This window comes from Agrilus planipennis, unplaced genomic scaffold (genome assembly GCF_000699045.2).
Source record: "Agrilus planipennis isolate EAB-ADULT unplaced genomic scaffold, Apla_2.0 scaffold84, whole genome shotgun sequence".
In the NCBI taxonomy this organism is placed as follows: Eukaryota; Metazoa; Arthropoda; class Insecta; order Coleoptera; family Buprestidae; genus Agrilus; species Agrilus planipennis.
In genome coordinates this window covers 621,003-633,207 of record NW_020439025.1, presented here as the reverse complement: position 1 = coordinate 633,207, position 12,205 = coordinate 621,003, and the positions used below count along the sequence as shown (strand labels likewise).

The window sequence follows — 12,205 nt, the reverse complement described above, 5'->3', positions numbered from 1 at the left end:
TGATCTATATTAAATGCACAATGTATTTAAGGTACTTAATTGGATAAGAATTAATGCTGTATTGCCTACAATCGCTTCGTAAATAAGTCATTATTTCTCATAAAAAGTAAAGGATAAAAATGGTTATTGTGGGTTATCCCTCAGAGATAGACATATACCATCCCGGACTTTTTTGTAGACCCTTTTAATATGTACAATATTGTACTACATTATTTTGATCTATCTCGTAGGGTTCAGCCAGCGTTTGCAATGTAAGGGCAAAAATGTGTTTATTTACATCATATTAGAAACCTCTAAAATTATCAGTGTTTCCCTAATATATTATGCAAGTATTATACATATAAACCTTCCGCTTGAATCAATCTATCTTTTAAAAAAAACCGCATTAAAATCCGTTGCGTAGTTTTAAAGATTTATGCATACATAGGGACAGACAGCGGGAAAGCGACTTTGTTTTATACTATGTAGTGATAATAAAATCAATTAAAAACATATATAAATTATTTTCTTAGCATTCGATTGATAAAATATATTATTCAATTTCTTGGCAATATTTAAATAGTAACATCAGGGCCAGACTATCCTTTCCCTATACTTTCCCATACTTCTTTCTCGAAAACGGTTGACTTTTGGACCACCAAACATTTACTTAATTTTTTAGTGTCCTTTCCTAACCTAACCTAACCTCCTGCAAGCTTGCTACGTATTTCAGAGACATACTAAACACCTATTTCAGAAACACCCTGTATATGTATATCATTATCATTTAAACACTAATAGTACATACATAACGAATAAGTTCTGTCACCCTCTAAGTAAAATCTTAAACAGCCAATGCCTCAGTTAGATTGAATCAATAAACAATTACGCCTACTGATATTGAACTGAGTAACTGGCGAGTTATATTATTATCTATTCTATTTTTCATTAAAGATGCAGGTAGTGTTGATCAATAAATCAATTTTCTAGCATGTTCTTTATTTTGTCTCTCTTATTAATATATACAAATATAAACAATTCAATTCAATATGGCAATTTAAGTGTATCACAGTTTTGTTGCACTCAACGGCTTTGGTGGTTTTTTTCTCGGTTTCACTTTGAGAAGTTGCTTAAATTGTCCTTTGACTAGGTCCATTTGCGTGGTCATTCGTAACTCTATACCAAATTTTTTGCACGTTTCTTCAAGAACCGGATATAAGTATTCTAATTTTCCGTGATCTATGGTAGGAAATAGGTGGTGGAGACCATGGTCACCAAAATTTGTCAGAACCAAGAAGTGTGAACCTGTAATATCAGTTCTATCCATTACAGCATCTAATTGGTGAATACCCCAATCCAGTTCTTCTTTTGGCCTAAGTATTATAAAATTTACATTATAAAAAAACATTACTATCATATTTTCGTCCATTTGTACAAAAAATTAAATGGAGTGTTGAGCAACTAAACTAAATGAAAGACAAATAAACAGAATTCCACATAAAAACGTTTAGAAACCTAACGCACGTTTCGTCATCCAAGATTTCATCCTCAATTAGAGACTAAATTAATTTAACTTCTAAAGTTTATTGTATAGTTAAGATCTCTTTCTCTCATTGAGGGTTTTGAAAATTATAAATGAAAACATACAATATTAAACTATTAAAGAGGATAACTTTTACCTGCTGTCATAACAGTGCGTTTTAGAAAATACCACGAATGGCGCGGTAAACGCCATCTGTAGTACGATTGAGTTGGTCTGTGTTCTATCGGAGCTGCCTGCGACGCGCTGTTGAGATCCAAAAAGATCGAAATCGCGATCGGCGTGTGGCAGTTTCGACAGAATACAGACCACTTCGAATTATTTTACTCGATTATAGTAACGTGCCTATCACGTTGAGGTTAGCTACGCCGGGATTCGTTTCAGCAAGTAGATATCCATATATTTGGAGCATACGTAATCCTAAAATGTAGCATCGTACTACAGATGGCGTTTACCGCGCCATTTGTGATATATTATTAAAGAGGAGTTAGTTATTGGAGTAAGGTTTGTGAGAGGTCATACTAGTGAGTCTACTTGTAAAGTAAGTCGTAATTTTCACCTTGGTGTATCCCCGTCATGGAATATATCTGGATGATGATGGGCAGCATTGAGTCCAACTATTCCGAAATGGATGCTAGCAACTACCACTATAGTTGCGTATAGACAAAGTATTTGAATTAAACTTTTTCCGCCAACCAAATACATCAGCAAGGGAATGGAATATGGTAAAAAGTCGTCCCAGTAGAATTTACTATTCCATATTAGGTTATAAAGAATTCTAAAGTAGGAAGAAAATTTTTTAGACGATGATCAGGTTAGATATTTATAATACAAAGCATAACTATATGTATATTTACTGGGGTAATAAAATATGAATTTTCAAAACTGCAAAAAACACATGGTGTATTAAATTATTTATTAGTTCGTGTCTGGCTTTTGATAAAATTTTTCTATTCTTATGCTACAACATGAATGAACGGTGCCAGACATTCGAAGGACTGATTGTCCATAGCCAGAAGAAGGTTTTTATTATTTATATAAAGACAGTAGAACGCTGCTTCAATATAGCAGACACCTGAATCCTAGACAGAGACATACAGATACAATACTAATTTATTGTTTTTTTTTTGTTCTTCTCTACTCAAATTAAAATAAGAAGCTTTTAGTTTTTTATGAGAAATTTGGATCTTATATCAGCTAGTGTTTTAAGAGGTTATTTCGTTCAGTCAATCGATAATAAATTACCTACATTTCGTAATTCGCCGATAAAATTTACTCCCAAATGAATTGATTTAATTAAGTTTGTATCATAATTTTCCCAAAAAAAAGAAAAATACTATGTATGCTTCAAAGGTTACAAGCGGTCGAAATGTATTAGAAAGAATAGGAGAACAGAGGACTCTATGGAAGTCAAAAACAGGTCTGAAAGTTTAGTCAGAGACATAGTAAAGGCAGAAACAGGAGTTACTAGGAGTAGAGGTAGACCTAGATTAGATTACTGTTCGCAAATAGTTAAGGATGTAGGTTGTTCCAGTTTTAGGGAAATGCGAAGATTAGTTCAGGATAGGAAAGAGGTACGTGTTCAACCGGTCTTAGGACTAACGATCTTATGATGATGATGCTTCAAAATTATTTTTTTTTTTGCTGGTAGAAATTATAAATTTACTTATTGTTCAACTAGAAACAATCTTACTAAAATTACATTCATTGCTCATTAATAAGTAAAACACATCTTTCTATGAAGACACAAATGATAATACTTACAGTCGTATGTGACTTCCAATAAATAAGAACGAATAAATTATGGGACTATAAATCCAACACAACGTTTTATAAATTATATTTTTTTCTCCTGGAAGGTACTGAAGAAATGGCTCAACTGTAGAAATTTCGATATCGTTTATTGTATTTGTGTAAAGGTGATGACTTAGCACGTGAGTTATCCTCCACTGCCTGAAAAATGTTTTAATAAAATAACTAAATAATAAGACAAGTAATTAACTTTGAACATATTTCCAGGAAAAAGAAGAATGCCAGAAAGGTGTGCTAATAAAAGATTCACAAGATGGTATCCTAAGCATGCCCAGTAAATAAAAAATGGTAAGTACAATATATTAAGTGTAATAAATACAGTGTAAACTCTATATAACGACACTTAAGGGACTTAACATTTTTCGGCGTTATAAAGAGTGCTCGTTAAATGGAGAGAAATAAAAGATATTATTTTACTATTCTATAATAATATGCATTTACCAATACGGTACACATTTTGCACACGAACATTATTATTCATACATTGTGTATAGCCTGTTATCTTCGTCTGATGTTTTTTGCTGCTCTGGTATCTTACTCATATCTTGAGATACTGCTGGATGAATTTGATTATATAAAAAGTATTTTTTTAATAGTTTCGCTGCATCAAGTGCTTGTTTGATGCTTGGTGGAGGGACAGGATCGTCTTCTTCAACAACGTACACAGCTGCAGTTCTTATCTATTTCGGCAACTTAGAAAGTACTGCATAATGATTTATAATGCCGCATTGTTGTCGTTAAATAGAGTGAGCGTGACGCTATATGTAAACCAACCAAAGTCAAGCAATTTCGACGTTTTAAGGAGTTTGTCGCTAAATAGAGTGACGTTATAAAGAGTTTACACTGTAGTATATAATTTAAGTAACCTTTTAAATATAACTGAAGAAGTTGTATTTTTATGCCTGTTGAGTAAGAACGATAGATGAAGTAAAAATGACCGATAACAGACGCAAGAGTCCGCTACGCGATGGACAACTGCACATCAATTCCGGTATTGTCAGTTGTCAGTGTGGGTGCAAAAAAAAACGTTAAAAGTGAAACATTTGTATGCATTTATATTATCATAACGACTTTCTATCTTTATTCCAATTTTATCTGAATATGACAGGATTCCTTCATCTGTTCTTCTCCTGTGCCAATTCTTTCCAGTGGTGTAACGTCATATCGTTCATCTCCAAGATTTTACTGACAACTATATCTATGTGGACAATTTAAATGTTCTATAAATAGTTTCACTTTTAACGTTGCTAGTTTATGAAGGACGTTACCATAATCGAATAAAATAATTCCAAGTGGTCTGTATTCTGTCGAAACTGCCAGACGCGGATCGCGATTTCGATATATTTGGATCTCATCAGCGCGTCGCAGACGTTGAGGTTAGCTACGCCGGGATTCGTTTCAGCAAGTAGATATCCATATATTTAAATGGACCTTGTTGGAGCTTACGTAATCTAAAATGTAGCATCGTACTATAGATTGCGTTTACCGCGCCATTTGAGGTATTTTCTAAAACGCGCTGTTAAGGCAGAAGCTAAAAGTTGGTCTGTGTTCTGTCGGGTTGTTTGAGACGCGCTGATGAGATCCAAAAAGAATTATATTATTTGGGAGTCTATTTTCTATGTATTTCGTATGTTTTTGGAATTTATGATACCGCAAAACTATTCGTGTGTAGGATCATTAGAATTAACATTACCCACCGTGAGGAAGTAACTTTAATATTGCGAAATCGACGTTACAAATAGTTTTAGTTTCATGGTGGGAAATTACAATTCTGTTTCAGTATTTCGATATAGGGTTATAAGGTTTTAGAGTTAGGGGTTTAAAGGATTATGAAGTTATTCATTTAGTGGAAGAGTTGATTGGCTACAGGTTTTACGTTTAAAATTGTTTGGGATTATCATAATTAACGGTTTTAGTGGATTTTGGAATGTTTTTTGAGGTTATATTCAAGCCCTGACGTGACGGAGTAATTCACTTCAGATTTGGATTCAGGGATCCTTAAAACATACAGTATATATAATCAGACCCCCAGACCGAATTTTCTTTTTGTTTTTGGTTATGTTATTATATACTAAAATTTATACTAGTGTTGATTGATGAAGTCAGTTATTAACCCATTACTATTTATTGAACTCCTCTTACCTGAAAGACATTAAAGTAAAATTAAAATAGTACATCCGTATGTTATCCCGTTGGTGAAAAAAGTTATGTGAAGCTATGGAGACCAATGCCAAAAATATCCCCGAAATAACCGCAAATATGTAGCTGTTTCTATTTGCTGCTAACATTGCAAACGATATGTAGCCCCATAAAAGAGCATCAGCTAAAACTTTTGATCTAGTAACGGATGTGTCTGGAATATTCCGAAGAGCTTCCGCTACTTGTCTTTTCAAGGTTCTGTAAAAGCCATTGTCCTCAAATGTAAACGGACAATTCCTTGGAACTGCAGCCTTTTTGAGAAAGTATTTCGGCAACAGCTTTTGAGCATTTTCAGTTAAGTGGTGACTTTCGAAAGCTTCGGTTATATCAGTACCCTAAAAAGGATAGAAATGAATCCCTCAATGTAGACTTAAAGCTTTGTACCATTTACCTAGTTGTAACCCTAACATAATATTGTCAGAAATCCTACAGTTACAGACTAAATTTTATTACATTGTCAATGCCTTTAACAATAATGAAAATTAACTATTAGGTATCAGTTAACCGATTTAATTACGTAGTTATAGGTAGAGAAAGTTAAAAAATAAGGAAGTATTAGAAACAATAGGAGAACAGTCAATAAGAAATAGGCCAGATAGGTTGGTATGTAGGATATCTTCTTCGGCATGAAGGGCTAGTTAGAGACATACTAGAAACAGAAACAGGAGTTAAGAGGAGTAGAAGTAGGCCTAGATTAAATTAATGTTCTCCAATAGGTAAGGGTGCTAGGTACGTGTCCAACCAGTCTTAGAACTGGCGACGTTATGATGATACTGATGATGATGATGGTAATTCAACAAATTAGTTTAAATCTATGCGGAATTTGAAGTATTAGCGAAAGTTTATAGTTTAAAAAAAAACTTAATTATCAATAGGAACATGAATTTTGACTGGATTTTAGTTATAACAGACATTTAAGAACCATGTGATTTAGTCTATAAGTTTAACTGGAATTATTAACAGGTACCTACAGGGGGTAGCAGAATGAAATTGACAATTTCAAACTCATATACAACTGTAACTCATTAGTTTTTAATCATATGACAAATTAAATGATACTAAACATCATCTACTCTTTGATAACAAGTTAACTGTAAACAATAAGACGTCAAAGAACATGCCCAAAGATTGAAGGTCAAAGCTAACTCACTCAAACTCCCGTCTAATGACTTGAGAAAAATGGGCAATTGTGTCAAAAAAGTGACTTCAGGATAATTTGTGGTCAAAAAGCTCAAAAGTGGTTAGCGAAGTTATGCTATCATTTTACTAAAACTTGAATCAAGCCAAAACTTCATCAATTGACACCCACACACATTGCTATACCGAAACCTAACTTGTTAAACCAAATTTTTGAATGTTATGACATCTCATTGTTTACCTTCAATTAATTAGATATCAATTTGACATCATATTTGGTTTAATATGTGATTATTAGAAACCAATGAGTTATTTGACGTTAAACTTTATCCCCACTACCACAAGCTGCAAGTTGTTGGGCGGGCAATCCCTCCGGACTATGTTGAGAGATAGGGCAGAAGATCCTCTTAGTTTCCTTTTACGAATCTTAGGAATGGGCTAGTACCGGTCGAGGAAGCAAAAATGAGGCGGACGAAATGAAGGCAGAAGAGAAGTGAAAGATATTATCTGTAGAATATTACTGCCCCAGCATTTGCTTAAATGATCCAAAGAAACCATATAAGAACTTGTAGAATGGCAGGTTCTATACTATGGTGTAAACCAGCGGTTCCTGAAAGGTGTTCCATGAAACCCTGGCGTTCCGTGAAAGAGTCACAAGTCTTAAAAATGAAATTATTACCGAGATGAGGTTTCGCAAAGAAAAAGATGAATTAATTAGGGTTGCATAGCCACTAAAACCGCTGGACTAAACCTCTAGGTCACATCGCTCGGTATATTCGATGTTGAAATCGCCCATTTATTCTCTATAAATAGCCGCAAAGAGCGTAATAAAAGCCGTTTGTAGAAGTTTGTCACAAACTCTGGAGTCATTAATGTTCACTTAGGTCTTTTTGTTAAGGACGTCGACTTATCAAACTAAATTAATTTTCAACATAGATAACTGATACGTGTGTGATAAAATTAATCTTACTATTAACCAGCAACACTTTCGATTGAAGTGTCTATTATGCTAATGAGAAAAAGCAAATTAAAAATTGCCTTTTCATATATAAGTAACCCATAATTTTTTAAACTTTGTCTTACTTTTGTCCATACAAGCCAGTCTGAGCCTCCTGGATGGTTTTTAACAAAATCTGATAAATCGTATAAATTGTCATGTATCCGCCATAGATTTTCAGCTCCATCGTCCTCTTTTTTACCCAAGAGCCACAAATCTCCCGTGTGGAGTTGGTTGTCTCTGTGCGTAGGATACTTTATACCTAAACTAGAAACGTTAGCTTCTCCGTTCATATTTGCCACCATTTCGTTTATTACTTCCTAAAATTCAATTTATTTGTAAAAAGCTTAAAATATAAAATATCGAGTATGTCGTCATCTATTGGTATTTACTCCTAACTAAAGTATTTAAAATGTTAGACAAAGACCTTTTCTAAGACCTTTTAACTTCGATAACGCATCTTTAGATTGGTCGGTGATTTATAGGGACTGCTTATGGCGTGCTGATGAGGTCAAATAAGATCGAAATCGATAAATTACTGACAGAGAATTAAATCCTTTTTAATTAAAGTATAGAGATTGCTAATCTGTTTAAAGTAAGTACTATTTTCCTAATTTTTCCACATTAGAGATATCAGTAACTTACATAAAGTTTTATTAAAACGCCGAACTTAGTTGTTTCGCCTTACTAATCATCTTCAAAAGCTGCGGGGTATATACAAATTTTGTTTGAGAAATGATTTCTTAAATACTTCTTAATCTGTAAGTGAATTATATGATAAATTATGATATGATATCAATAGATTAATGGATAATCACAGATTAATCTTCTGCTTATGTTTAGTTTTAGTCATTCAAATCAACGTTAAAAATCTAGGAACGACAACAAACTCAAATATATATTACATCATTTTTTTTGCTACAAATCCTTGAAATGGTTGTATAATTTCCGGTACTTTTACCCCCACCTATTAGTTCTTTCTTTCTTGTTTCTTGCTTTACTTGTTGAATTACAAATTCTACGGTTCGGTTAGATAAGGATCATAAAGTTAGGAAAAGACAACACGATCGAAGTCCCTTCTTTTTGTTTACAAAAAAGCAAAACGATAATTCTCACCGAGAAGGTACGAAGCAATTATAAAAAGACTCATTCGTCTATCGCCACCTTGATCGGCAAATTAATGAAAAGTGCTTTTATAGGCACTGCACATTTAATACAACACATGATTTCGAAATTCTTGGGTTCGATTCCCGGCGAGGATGTGACAACAGTAACAAATTTTTCCTCATTAACCTGAGGTAGTTTATAGTGGGTAAAAAATTGAAAATGAATTTTCACTTTAATATTTGATATCAACCACTATTAAACGTCAAAGTGTTTTATATATATGGTATTATTAGATTTGTCATCTAAGTTTGTGCACATTTCCGTTAATAATGATACTCGATCATTTTATCAAAATATCACCCGTACCTATGACAAACTGTATTGAGCACCTATTGTAGTAATCATTAACTAAATCACATTGAAACACTCAGTTTTATTTATTGGCGAATCAAACATTAGCAAACCATTTTATTATTTTTAACAGCAGTATAAATTACACTTTTACGGCATTATTATTCGTAAGATACAAAGAGAAAATTGATTATTGTAATAATAAAAGATTGAGCACAAAGATGTTTAATGTATTCATTTTTCAAATGGCGATAATTAATTTTTTATAGTACAGGTAGGTAATTGAGTCATTACAATAATTGTTTCTTAGAAAAATACTCTCTTATTGACGGTAATTGTAAGTAGTTTTAATAATATTTTCACGACTAGTAGGTAAGTCTTTTAAGGAAAAGAAAAATGAATTTTCGATATTAGTTATAGGCTAATAATACAATTGTAGTAATTTGGTGACCCTAGCATTTTATAAATGTAGTTTAATTTATGTATCAAATGAAAATTTCTACTTACGTTAGTTGTAATCATTAATTAAACAGCAATATAAAAATGTGGTATGTAAGATAATGTCTATTATTAAATTCACTTTATTAATATTTTCCCATTATGCCAAACTAAAACAATTTACACATTTGCTACTTTTATATTAGAAGAGCAGTGATAAGTATTATTTCACAATAAAAACAAATAAACAAAGAAATAAGATGAAAATAAATTAAGTGTTCACACAATAAACACTACTTAATTTAGAATGAATATTTTCCATTATGTATATAGTATTTTGTGATAAGAGATTTATGAATTATATGTATGTATCTGTACATATATGTGTATAACATTCCGTTACCCATACGTATGATTATACAAAACAGATTCTTTTGCGATAAGTACAAAAGAATGTTCGACGATGTTTGTTTACTAAAAAATTACATTTATTTTATTTACTTTTTGAAAAAAAAATTACTAGATAGTTCAGTAAAATATCTTGTTTTTTACCCAACTCATTGCACTTTAAACGGTTAATTACTTTCATTTCTAGTACTAGATAATTATCATATATTAAAAATAGAATAAAAAGTCTTTAATTTATTTGACATTGGAATTTTTTCCTTGTTTAAACAATTTTTTTAGTTATTAGATACTATTGGGTAGGTGCGATCATCATAAATTCGTCAGTCCTAAGACTGGTTGGACACGCACCTCCACTCCTTGCTATCCTAAGATAATCTTCGCATTTCCCTAAAACTAGAACATCCCACATCATTAAATATTTCCGAACAGTAAGCTAATCTAGGTTTACCTCTAAGCTTGGTTGGGCAGGAACCTCTATTTTTTACTATATTGATATAATCTTCGCATTTATCTAAAACTAGAACATCCCACATCCTTAACTATTTGTAAACAGTAAGCTAATCTATAAAATAATAGTAATAATAAGAGTTGACATTATTTTATTTCTTAGATAACGTTTCGTTTTGCATATCTGACTTCATCAAAAATACAAATATTAGGTATACTTATGTATAATATAAGGTACTGAAAAGCAACATTGTGAAAAATATTAACCTATTACCTAATTGAAAACGTAATTAAAAACTGTACCTCACTCAAGTTGAAGTTAGCATATCACAATAGATAAACGTTTCATCGTATTTATTAACAATATTGTCAATTGCGCGTAATCATGGGAAATAAATTTCTTAAATTAAAACTATGCCGTAAATTATATAACATTAATAAATTATGATCAAAATGAGAATGGATGCTTTCTAAATGCCCGGCAAAAATTGAAGGAGTAATTCCTGACGTATTTTTATGAGTTGTCTCTGTGCGTAGGATACNATAAATATTATATAATATTAACAAATGCTACCTAATAAGGAAGCTATGTACGTCCCATTAAATTTATCATCCTAAATACGAATATTATCGAAACCGTTTGTACTGGAATTTTGAAATTTGATATATCGCATTGTTCGATCTCTGTTAATTGCATATAGTCAGTGTACATATTTTGTAATATTACGAAGACGTCCTTTAAGTTAAGTTTTCTGTTTATATTAGTTGATGATAGTTATTAGTTTGTACAAATTTTATTATCATTTTGAAAGGACATTATTCATAGGCACATCTAGGAATTTCTTATCAGCTGGACATCAACATCACACGAACGGTTCCCAAATAAGTGCAATTACCTTCATAAATTTATGCGATACGCCCAAAACCATCAGTATAATTATTGTAAATAAGTATGTAACTTAAGTCAGAAAGCAGTTCATGAATTTCAACTCATTCAATTCAAGCAGGTCATTCAATGCAATTCAATTATTCAATTCACTGGGTATTTACGAATAATCAGCCTTTGTATATGTATGAACCTTGTCTTTTTATCATAGAACGAACTTGTAACGGGACATTTTAGTAACCATTTTGCAACTTTTTTCTGTACTTAAAATTAATTAAACATAGCTCAAGATGTTGAAGTGTTTTGTTTGAAATTATTAACATCTAAACATTAATAAAGTGTTGAATCAGTTTTGAAGTTTCTCTGGGATATTCAAAGAATTCAAATTTTGACGTGATCTAACATATGCATAGTTTTTGTAATTTTATCAGCAACCTCACTGACTCGCATCAATGCATTTACATTTTTTTTTTTAAAACGATTAGCTTTGGTGTGCACCCAGAATATATTTTATTACGAAAAATCAGTATGATACGCTTCTGATTAAAATTTTGAAATTCCGAGCTCATATTCTAATTCAGTGTCAAACGTTTATGCAGTTTACTGAATTACGGAATTCCACGGTTTCAAAATCAATCAAAATCGTGTTCAGGTTGACTCATTTCAAGGAACGTAGCTTCCTCAGGAAGCATTTTTCGGCACGTTTACAGGAACTTCTCTTCACAAAAAAATTCAGGAATCACCCCTTCACCTCTTAGGAAACATTCAGTATGTAGATGCTAAACAGATTTTTAAGATTAGAAAGAGGAGACTGTGGTAAATATTAATTAAAAATTAAAAGGAATACTCACCCCTAATTACCACAAATAATTTTATTTGAGCGGACACGTTTCCACGTCCCCTA

The 12,205-nt window shown here is 32.1% G+C and overlaps 1 protein-coding gene and 1 long non-coding RNA gene across 5 annotated transcripts in view; one reads left to right on the top strand and one right to left on the bottom strand.

The window, feature by feature from the left end:
* Nucleotides 1-12,205, top strand: part of LOC108734897 — a 53,221-nt gene that overhangs the window by 21,494 nt on the left and 19,522 nt on the right. Inside the window, exon 2 of the long non-coding RNA XR_003231486.1 lies at nt 3,539-3,619. This is a non-coding gene — a long non-coding RNA (uncharacterized LOC108734897). The remainder of the gene's footprint in view (nt 1-3,538; nt 3,620-12,205) is intronic.
* Nucleotides 962-12,205, bottom strand: part of LOC108734895 (cytochrome b5-related protein) — an 18,278-nt gene continuing 7,034 nt past the window's right edge. The window contains exons 1-7 of one of the 4 annotated variants that reach the window (XM_018466659.2): nt 9,630-9,847; nt 8,310-8,423; nt 7,751-7,984; nt 5,474-5,865; nt 3,284-3,472; nt 2,079-2,297; nt 962-1,352 (exon numbers count right to left, since the gene is read on the bottom strand). In XM_018466659.2, coding sequence (XP_018322161.1) covers nt 1,046-1,352; nt 2,079-2,297; nt 3,284-3,472; nt 5,474-5,865; nt 7,751-7,969 — 1,326 coding nt within the window. In that variant the 5' untranslated portion in view covers nt 7,970-7,984; nt 8,310-8,423; nt 9,630-9,847 and the 3' untranslated portion in view covers nt 962-1,045. Of the gene's footprint in view, nt 1,353-2,078; nt 2,298-3,283; nt 3,473-5,473; nt 5,866-7,750; nt 7,985-8,309; nt 8,424-9,629; nt 9,849-12,205 lie in introns of those variants that run through there. The other 3 variants (XM_018466660.2, XM_018466657.2, XM_018466658.2) reach the window with 3 other exon arrangements.